The sequence below is a fragment of the Propithecus coquereli genome, unplaced genomic scaffold (assembly GCF_000956105.1).
Source record: "Propithecus coquereli isolate 6110/MARCELLA unplaced genomic scaffold, Pcoq_1.0 Scaffold14, whole genome shotgun sequence".
Lineage (NCBI taxonomy): Eukaryota > Metazoa > Chordata > Mammalia > Primates > Indriidae > Propithecus > Propithecus coquereli.
This window is the reverse complement of record NW_012138302.1, coordinates 8,768,637-8,779,958: the sequence shown is the minus strand read 5'-3', so window position 1 is coordinate 8,779,958 and position 11,322 is coordinate 8,768,637. Positions and strand designations below refer to the sequence as shown.

General features: G+C 42.0%; 1 protein-coding gene across 1 annotated transcript in view; it reads right to left on the bottom strand.

Moving 5' to 3' along the window:
* Positions 1 to 4,040: 4,040 nt before the first annotated feature.
* The window catches only part of LOC105806374 (cytochrome P450 2J2), a 40,385-nt gene continuing 33,103 nt past the window's right edge, over positions 4,041 to 11,322 (bottom strand). Inside the window, exon 9 of the mRNA XM_012639477.1 lies at positions 4,041 to 5,262. Within this exon, the coding sequence (XP_012494931.1) occupies positions 5,084 to 5,262 (179 nt within the window). The 3' untranslated portion in view covers positions 4,041 to 5,083. The remainder of the gene's footprint in view (positions 5,263 to 11,322) is intronic.

Here is an 11,322-nt window from a genome sequence, read left to right as displayed (position 1 = left end):
CATGTTTCTCATCATCAGCAGAGTAACATGGGTTTGTTTAAATGGTGGCAGCAGAGTTCCAAAAGAGCGAGCAGAAGCACTAAAGTCTCTTGGGCTCTAGGCTCAAAAAAGTTATTTTACCACCAGGCCAGCCCAGAGCAAAGGAAACTGTAAAGAGATTCTGTCTCAGGAGGGAGGAGTTCATGAATGGAGCACTCTTTCCAAGTAGAAGAAACAATTCCTAAGGTGTGGTTTTCCCACCCTTAGGGAGACACCACCACCCTATATGCATATTGAGGGACACAATGCAATTTTACCAATTACGAAAATGTTAACTTATTAGCCATAGTGTAGAATGCTGCCATATATACAAAGTTGATCAGAATAAAACAAAGCATCTTCCATTAAAAATATACCTGGAACTTTCTGACACTTAATGGCAGAAACACCAGCGTAGGTGTGGGATAGAGTAAAAATTAAAAGAACTCCTCCATAAAGTGTATAACAGCTCGGCAAAGCTACAGGCCAGTGTTGGGCATACTTACAGTCCTGTCCTGTGCTTGCTCTTCGCTGTACTGACCCTGGGACACAGGAAGATCCTGAAGTATCCTGTGGGTTATTCATCTATTCCTTCATTCAACACAGAAATAACATTCATTAGGGTCTTATTGTGTGGGCAGGAGATCGTATGTGTACCAGGATATGAAAGTGGGGCTCTTCATCGCTGTTTCAGCTGGAGTCCCAATCACTGCACGGCGAACAGTGCAAGCCAAGTGCTGTGCTAAGCCCACAGCCCTAAAGTCGGGCACTGGAAATCCTGTGTGAGACCTGCCACAGGGGCATCAGAAGACTGTTTTTGTAACTCTTATCTTATAAGGCTGGTGCCTACATAGAGGGCATGTAATGGCTGAGGGTTATGGGAAAAGGGAAAGAGGACACTTCTGTGGTGAGGAGTGACAAACTCAGCTCCTCTAAGCCCTGTAGGCATCGTCCTTGTTGGGCCTGCATGGCCAGCTGTAGGAAGAATCTTGCTGTGTCCATTTAGAGACAACACTTGACACCTGCTCAAATTCCTGGTCCTCCAATCTTGGCATCTGACTACTCTGGCCTGTCCTCAGCAAGATTCCCCCCTCACCTTTGGTGTTTCTTTTAGCCATTGTCCATCCACTGGTCCCCCCAATCCAGCTCCTTGGCTACGAATCCCCACTTGTCCTTGCTGTATTTGGAACTGCACTAGTTCTGTATTGAGGTCTCTTTCCTGCAATAGTTCCTGAATAAAACTCGTTTTTGTTGCATTACTTTGCTATTTTCAGTTCTGGTTTTCTTTGACAAAAGGGTCCTCCTCACTTCCCACCCATATCTCATGGAGCTGGGGCATGACAATTTTTCCCTCAGGAGGTGAGAGGCTTCAAACTTCAAGTTTTTAACTCTGCTTTGCAGAATCTCTGGGGTACCAAGAATCAGTCCCACACAGAGGCCTGGAACTTCCTACAGGCAAGAGGCTGGGTGAGGCCCACAGTGGGGGCCGTGGAGGGAGGGATCTCTCAAAGGACACCGCATGGCCCCTCATGGTTTGACGAGGGTGCAGCCAGTGCGGGACCATCTTGGATGCCAGCAAGAGGACTGCCTGGAGGGATAATTGGCCAGAAGAGTTGAACTAGCAGATGCCCAGGAATGGGAGAGGGACATTAAGGTAAGGGTGGTGCACGTGGGTGGGAGGGTGAGGTGGGGGCACATGTGAAGCGGGGAGCACATGGTGCGGAGAGACAAGGTATCGAACCCCTGCCCACCCCACCTGGAAACCTTCCAGTTCTGAAACTGGGTGGGGAAGGGGGAGCTAATCAGCTATCCTAAGGAGTTCTATAAAGTGTGTCCTTATTGGGCTGCAAACTGTAATGGCCAAAAGAAATCTTAGAAACACATGTGAGAATAGGACCATTTGTTATGAAAGAGTAACCTGAAAAGTGATGGACCCTGCCTGAAATTTCATTCAGAGGCAGAAAAGTAGTGCACAGTGTGTTGGGGTGTGGGCGGGTGGGAATAGAACCACTTTTGCCTTGCACCCCCTTGAATCTCATTACTGTCAATCTGTGACACAGACAGGATTTCATGGTTTCCAGTTTTATCCTCACTACCAAATACTGACATTTATGCTCTCATACCTTTGTTTTAGAGGCTGAAAATGGTGAATTTGCAGATATAAGTGTCTTGCTCACGTAGTCACAGTAAGGGGTTGCGCAGTGACAAATCCCCATGACCCTGAGTACTCAGCACTGCACCCCACATCCCTTTTGGTGGCTTAGCAAAAGGCTGGCTCAGCAGGCTTGAGGGAGCTCAAGGGGAGAAGAGCTTGGCACCAGGGGTGCCTGGAGTTACCTGTTCTAACCAAGCTGCTTCCTCACCCAGGGAGCTGTCCCTGCTACTTACTGACCTAGCCAGCCCCCGCCTCCTGTCTACAGATATGTGGGGCACTGTGAGGGTGGTTCCTCACCTGCACTTTTCCCTGACGCATGCAGTCCAGCTGTGCCCAACCCGGCACACTTCCTTGAGTGCTCAGGATATCGTGCGTGTCCTGCTCTTCTCTGCCGTAAGCCACACAACCTCCAAACCCATTTTAAATTTATCCTGCAGCCTGCATGTGTCTGTGTCTCTTTGTAGGAGAGTGGTGGAGAGGAGATTCACAGCCTGGGTTGCCATTTGGCAAAACTCACTCTTGGTCCCCGATGCCGTAGATGGCATTATATTGCTTGCACACTGTGTGTGAGGCACTGATACAAAAGAGGGGAAGGGGCCCTGGAGCCTTCCAAGCAGATGCAGGAGTAACAGAGTTACAAAAGTGTGTATAACAAAATCTTCCTGTCTTGCTTGGACAAGAAACGGGCTCATATTTTGGAGCCTATCCAACAAGCTTTGAGGAAAAAAAGAGACATTTTATATGGCCAGAAAAATCAATTATAGGTCATGTATTGCCCAGGTTTCTGGCTGATTGTGCTCACACCCTACTTGGCCCTGGGTCCCATTGCATCCCTTAGGCCAGGATGAGTCCCCAGTGATTTCACATTTACTCCCCTAGAAATGGGTGTGTACCTGCCCATCTAGGATGATGCACAGTATAGCAGGAATGGAATTTAGAGATGACTTCAGCAAATCCTTCATTTTACAGATGAAGAAACTGAGACACATAATGTATTTTGACCAATTTCTGTTTGAGTCTCCCACTTGAATGATCTTATTGGGCAAAAAAAAATGGACGACAAGGTCCTGGAAGTTTGGGAAGTTCAAGTTCAAGGACTGATTTAACTGGTTTTATTCTCAGTCTATCACTTGGCCTGTTTTCTAGAGATGCAACTTTGCAGTGGTTTATAAAGAAAGTGCACATGCATGGGGGTCTCACCCCATTTTTTCTTTCACAAGGCAAGAAGGACCAAAGCCTCATCCTGCACAGTAAAAACCCAACCATTTCTTCCAGACACATTTTTCTTGGCTCTCCCAGCCAGCTGAGGCTGGCTCCAGCCAAACACCTTGCTCCCATCCTTTTCTCTGTTTCCCATTCTCACAGTGCCAACTGCATTGGCTTTTCTCTTAATCCCAAGAGACAGAAAGGATACGCACCATGGCTCATGGCATGTTGTGTTTTAGGCTACTTACTTAGGTCGAATCATCTTGTTATGATTTGGGTGTTTGTCCTCCCAAAGCTTCTTTTGAATCTTAGTCCCCAGTGCTGCAGTGTTGGGAGATGGGGCATAATGAAAGGTGATTGAATGAGAAAGGTGGGGCCCTCACAAATGGATTAATGTCATTACCAAGGAGGTACATTAGCTATCCAGAGAGTGGGCTGCTATAAAGTGAGCCCAGCACCTCATGCTTTCTCTATTTGGTAGGTGTTTGCTTTCCCTTCCTCTTTTTACCATATTATAACACAGTACAAAAGCCCTTGCCAGAAAGTGCCACCCTGCCTTTGGGCTTTCCAGCCTCCAGAACCATGAGCAAATAAGTTTTTCTGTATAAATTATGCAGTCTCAGGTATAGCAACAGAAAACAGAGTAAGACACCACTTTGAGGAAAACAGAGATCATTTTATAGGGGTTAGCCTAGTTTTCCAGGGGTTTTGTTCATTTTTTTGCATTGGCATTGTGGTCAATGCTCCATGGACTATCAGTGTTAGCTGGCCTTCTCTTTTATGAGCATTGTCTCCCCTCAGCAGCTAAACCCAGAAGGGTTGAGCAGGTATGTGATCTTTCTGATCCCCTACTATAAAATACTCTACCAGGGCTCATCAAAAGCTTGCAATCTAGTTGCAAGAAAAGATCCCACCTATAACATAGTTAAATCCAATGTGAAACAGCCTGAGAACCGATACCTGATGGAAGATTTAAGGCAAAGAGATACTCTTAAGGACAGAAAATATTTCCACATTTGTCCCCCAGACTTGCTTCCCAGGTTGGTTAATTGAGGACACACTCTACTTGGCCCTAGATCTAAGGCCAAGGTAGTGTTTCCTTATGTCATCCATAGAAACTGCTTCAACAACACTTGATTTCTCTGTCTGTCAATAGGGAATAATACTTGCCCTGCTAACTTCTCAGAAAACCACTCTGAGGCATGAAGAAAATAAAGTAAGCACAGTGGGAGCAAATGAGACAGCCTTTAGGGCTCACCTCTGTGGCTGTCCCGGGCCCACTTGTAAAGACTATTTTGCATGACTTTGACCTGAGCTCTCTCAACAGGCCAGAAGCAAATACACATCGAACAAAGGATGCAAGATGGAGGCACATTACAGCTGTAACACTTATGATGTTCTTTATGGCTTGCAAATCACTTAAAGGCTACTATTTCCTTTGAATTTTTAACAAGAACTTTCTTTAAAGAAGGAATCATTGTTCTTTTTTCATCTCCCAGATGAAAAGCTAAATTGTTTGGCACATCAATGACTTTCCCAAGACTAATTTGGAGGAGACAGCAGAGCTCAGATTTGGAGATAGTTTCCTCTGATGTTTCCTCAGGGTTGCTTTTGCTTTGTCCCCTCACACCTGCGCAGTCACCAGTGGCTTCAGAACACATGCCATTTCTTCTTCCTTCCTTCCCCCTTTCCTTCCCTGCGACGTCACGCCCGAGGAATAGCACAGAGGCGGTGTTGGACTGGGGAGATGGTGATGCCCATTCTGAACTTCAGGCTCAGCTTCTCATTTTTGGGGGGCCTGAAGGTAAATTTTTGCATAAGGGAAGTGAAGAAAATAAAGAGCTCAGACTTGGCCAACTGTTCTCCAAGGCACGCCCGCTTTCCTAAAAGACAAAATCAAAAGATGAGTTGTCCTCCCAGGTGGCACTGGTGCCTAGCAAGGATTGGGATCTTCAACCACAACCTGTAAGTCCTGAGCCGAGGAAGGCCTTTATGGGCAGCAGCGTAAGTCTGACAACCACTTGGGTTCACCCAGGCCCAGAAAGCACAAGTCCAGAATCATAAAACCAAATGCCTTCAGAGGTCAGGCAGGTGACGTTGCAGGACGAAGGTGGAAGGTGTGGGATCATAGAACTGGAAGGGTGGGCTGACCTACAAAGTGGGTGTCTAGCCTAAGGGCTTTAAAAACTCAATAAACAACAACAAATGCAGGCAACAAAACAATAATAAATCTCTGTGTTAATGTTTTCCAATCCTTAAAAGGAAACTGTCCAAATTATAATTAAGTAACTATCAAAGGAGGGTTTCTAAGGTACAAGTTATCTTTCCCCTATGCCACGTTGTCCTCCTTAATCATGGAGACCTCATTGGCATGGATGGCCCTCTATATTGGAACCACTTACGCCTCCCTCCTTGTGTAGTCCTTGGGATACGCGGTGGTCCTTCCCCTACACACGCCTTTGCTTCTAAAGTGAGGCCCGAGACTGGGTCCTGCTCTCCACAGCTCACACTTAGCACTGCCCTGGTCCCATCCCACTCCCTGTTATATGTGGCTGAACTGGAGTCAGAAGGACAGAGGTCCAATTTTACTCCTCCCGTGTTGTAGCCATGTGATTGGGGCAAATTAAGCAGCCTCCCTAGGCATTAGTGAAAATGTATATGTGTTTATGATGAGAATTTCATTTTATATGTTGTGTGGGCTACACACTGAATCCAAGTGGGTCAAGTAATAATTTATATAACAAAAAAAGTATTTTAAAATGTCACCTAGATAATAATAGTCATTCTAGCTGTATAATAGCTTATTGTTAACTTGATATGGTTAATTTTCGAAATACAGAATAATACAATTTAAAGGATGACCTTGGGCTAGGCGCAGTGGCTCACTCCTGTAACCCCAGCACTTTGGGAGGCTGAGGTGGGAGGATCACTTGAGCCTGGAGTTCAAGACCAACCTGAACAATATAGTGAGACTCTGTGTCCACATAAAGAAGAAAAAATTAGCTGGGCATGGAGGTGTGTGCCTACAGTCCCAGTTTCTCGGGAGGCTGAGGCAAGAGGAACACGAGCCCAGGTGTTCAAGGCTGCAATAAGCTAAGATCATGGCCCACTGCACTCCAGCCTGGGTGATAGAGCGAGACCCTATCTCTAAAATGAAATAAAAATAACAAGTAGGGCCGGGCGTGGTGGCTCACTCCGGTAATCCTAGCACTCTGGGAGGCCGAGGCGGGTGGATTGTTTGAGCTCAGGAGTTCGAAATCAGCCTGAGCAAGAGCGAGACCCTGTCTCTACTAAAAATAGAAAGAAATTAATCAGACAACTAAAAACATATAGAAAAAATTAGCCGGGCATGGTGGCACATGCCTGTAGTCCCAGCTACTCGGGAGGCTGAGGCAGGAGGGTCGCTTGAGCCCAGGAGTTTGAGGTTGCTGTGAGCTAGGATGATGCCACGGCACTCACTCTAGCCCGGGCAACAAAGTGAGACTCTGTCTTAAAAAAAAAAAAAAAATAACAAGTAAAAGATAACCTTTAAATAAAACTTTTTGGGTGGCAGCGTTATTAAACTAGCTTTCTCCACATTACCGTTCTTTACTATGGTACTTTCCATAATGTGGCTTTTATTCTGAAATAGTTACAAAAATCAAAAATCTTACGAAGATAATATATAGAACATATTTCTCCTGAGTTATTTGAGAGTAAATTGCCTACATTATTACCGTTCTTTACTATGGTACTTTCCATAATGTGGCTTTTATTCTGAAATAGTTACAAAAATCAAAAATATTACGAAGATAATATATAGAACATATTTCTCCTGAGTTATTTGAGAGTAAATTGCCTACATTATTCATGAAATCTTCAGTATATATTTTCTACAAACAAGGACATTGTCCAACATAATCTCAATATAACCAACAGACCCAAGCCAGGAAATTAACGTTGATAAATTACCCCATCTTATCCTCAGATCCCATTCAGTTTTTGCCAGTTGTCTCTATAATGTCCTTTATTAGAAAAGGCTCGAGTACAGTGTCACGTGTTGCTTTTAGCTGTCATGTCTCTTTAGTCTCCTTCGGTCTGGAATAATTTCTCATTCTTCATGTAACTTTCATGGTTCCAGCCCTTTTAAAGACTACAGACCAGTTATTTTGCAAATGTCTCCCAGGTTTTCCTCATGATTGGATTCAGGTTTGAGGTTCTGCATTTTTGGTAGGAATATCACTGAAGTGAGTGATATCTACCAAGTTGTCCCTTATAAAAATTATTCTTTTTCTATTTGTAACTAATAAATATTTTGAACTATGTTAATAAACCATTGCCCATTAAACTTTTATGTACTTGTTTCCACTGCTATTTCTTGAGCAAATATTTATTACTGATGGTTGCCAAATCATGATTTTTAAAATTCATCATTTCTTCCACATTAACTAGCTAGCATTCTTAAAGTAAATGCTTGTACTCCTCCCCACTTATTTATTCATTCATTTCTTCATATCAACATGGATTCACGGGATTCCTATTTTCATTCAAGTGGTTATAATCTGTAACTATCATTACTAGTTTTGAAGTTCAAAATATTCCAGATCTGACCATTAGATGCCCATTCAAACTGACATTTTCTGCCTTTTTGGCACAACAATATATTCCAGTTTTATCTTATACTTTCTCTTTCCTAGCCCTGGAGTCAGCCATTTTTCCAAAAGCCATGGCTCCTTTTAGTGCATAATGACATGTAGAAATCAACATCTGGGCATTAGGCATGCTCAGTGCACTCCAGATGTTGCTCCTAGGTCATTTCAGTGGACAGAGCTGGGGAATATATGTATGTATATAATGTGAGTATATATTCAAATGTGTGCATATATACCCATATTTACATCTATATTTCTGTATCTATTGAAAATCTCCATTCCAATACCACAGAGTTCACTCTATTTTCTCCCTTTCCCTATTTCTAATGTTCTCTCATGATCTCAATATATTTACTTAATGGGTCAGTATCCCTTCTATATAACTTACCTCCCATCACTACCATGGCCACCCTGTATGGAACCTTCGTCATCTTGCTTGTGCTCTAGGCCACCGCTGCCCTCTCCCTGAGTGAATGTCCTACTCGCCCCTTGGGCTGCAATACCCCACACCAGACTACCACTATCTCTCCTGTGTGCATTTTTATTAGCTTATTTTCTCCTTAAGTAATGCATACCCACTGCAAAAATTAAAAAGCATGAAAAAAGGATAAAGAAGAAAATAAAAAATATATGTAATCCCAGAATTCAGACAAAAACATTTTGAACATTTTCCCATATTTCCTCATTGTCCTAGTGAGAATTCCCTGGACAACATAACAGGCATTAAACCCTATAGTTAATTCTATATGCTGCTTTTGCTACTTTGTGTTTTTGCTGTGTAATTAAATATTCTTGAAATTTGGTAATGTATGCATGCCTCAATTTTGTTTATTTCCTATAACAAGTTTTTGAGGAAATAAAATATTAGAACATGTATGAAAAGGTGCTTAATAAATGTAAATGTGCTTCATGATTATGTCATTAGTACTGTGTGCCTATGTTTCCCACCAGTGGTGTCTAATTCATCTCTGTTCCCCTCATCTTTATCTCTTTACCCATCGCAGACAGCACAATCAGAAACTTGTTTAAAATGGTGCCATATCAGCATATATAAATACCCAAGATTCTCCTAGAAGAATCAGATATTATGACAAAACTGAACCCAGGAAGTCAGCAAAAAGGGTTAAAGAACTAGCTCCATGAATACCTACCTGTGTGACTGTGAGTAAACCTTCATTCTCACAGAGTGAAATTTTCTCCCTTGTCAAATACATGAAATACTCTCTCTCCTGTGTTACATGGCTGAGCAAGGATCCCAGTGAGATAGCAAGTCTGAATTAGCTTTTAAAAGGTGTATCCAGATGCATAAAGCAAATCCTACGTGATCTAAACAAAATGATAAACAGCGACACCATAATAGCCAGAGACTTCAACACCCCTCTGACAGAACAGGACAGACCTCCAAACAGAAAATTAACAAAGAAACAATGGACTTAAACAGAACTCTACAACAAATGGGCCTGGCTGACATTTACAGAGCATACTACCCTAAAAACACTGAATATATGTTTTTCTCATCAGCTCATGGGACATTCTCTAAGACTGACCATATCCCAGGCCACAAAGCATGTCTCAAAAACTTAAAAAAAAAAAAAAAAAAATAGAAGTTACGCCATGCATCTTCTCAGACAACAGAGGAAGAAAATCAGGAATCAACTTCAACAGAAACTCTCATCTCTACACAAAGTCATAAAAACTAAACAACCTTCTACTGAATGATCATTGCATTAAAGAGGAAATCAAAATGGAAATAAAAGGGCTCTTTGAACTAAATGATAAAGGAGACACAAATTGTCAAAATCTGTAGGACACCGCTAAAGCAGTCCTGAGAGGAAAATTTATATCCGTAAATGCCTACATCCAAAAGACAGAAAGATCACAAATAAAAAATCGAAGGAATCATCTCATAGAACTGGAAAAGGATGAGCAAATCAACCCCAAACCCAGCAGAAGAAAAGCAATAGCAAAGATCAGAGCAGAACTAAATGAAATTAATAACAAAAAACTATATGGAAGATTAATAAAACAAAAAGTTGGTTCTTAGAAAAAAATAAACAAAATTGACATACCTCTTGCTAGATTAATGAGAAACAGAATAGAAAGGACTCTAATAAGCTCCATCAGGAATGAAGAAGGAGAAATTACAGCTGATGCCACGTGAGTATAAAATATCATCTATGAATACTATAAAAAGCTCTCTGTACATAAATTTGAAAGTGTGGAGGAAATGGACCAACTCTTAGAAACACACAGCCTCCCTAGGCTCAATCAGGAAGAAATAGAATTCCTGAACAGACCAATATCAAGTTCTGAAAATGAAGCAGCAATAAAAAACCTTCATAAAAAGAAAAGTCCCAGACTAGATGGTTTCACACTTGAATTTTACCAGACCTACAAAGAAGAACTGGTGCCTATCCTGAAGAAATTATTCCACAACATCAAGAAGGAAGGAATCCTCCCTAATACATTTTATGCAGCCAACATCGCCCTGTTACAAAAACCAGGAAAGGATGCAACAACAACAAAAAAACTACAGACCAATATGCCTTATGAATATAGATGCAAAAATTCTCAACAAAATCCTAGCAAACCAAATTCAGGTGCTTATCAAAAAAATACTCCATCACGACCAAGTGGGCTTCATCCCAGAGATGCAGGGATGGTTCAACATATGCAAATCTAAAATGTAATTCACCACATAAATAAAAGGAAAAACAGAGACCATATGATTCCCTCAATAGATGCAGAAAAAGCATTCGACAAAATTCAACACCCTTTCATGATAAGAACGCTCAACAAAATAGGCATAGGTGGGACTTACCTAAAATTGATACAAGCCATATATGACAAACCCACAGCCAACATTACACTGAATGGGGAAAAACTGAAAGCATTCCTGTTTAGAACTGGAATCAGACAAGGTTGCCCTTGATCACCACTTCTATTCAACATAATGCTGGAAGTCCTAGCAGAGTAATCAGACCAGAGAAGCAAATCAAGGGCATCCAAATGGGGGCAGAAGAGGTCAAACTATCTCTCTTTGCTGATAATATGATCTTATATCTAGAAAACTCTAAAGATTCTGCCATGAGACTACTGGAATTGATAAACAAATTCAGCAAAGTCTCAGGTTACAAAATCAATGTACAGAAATCAGTAGCATTCCTATATGCCAACAACAGTCAAACTGAGAACCAAATCAAAGACTCAATACCCTTCACAATAACAACAAAGAAAATAAAGTACCTAGGAATATATTTAACTAAGGAGGTAAAAGACCTCTACAGGGAGAACTACAAAACACTGAGGAAG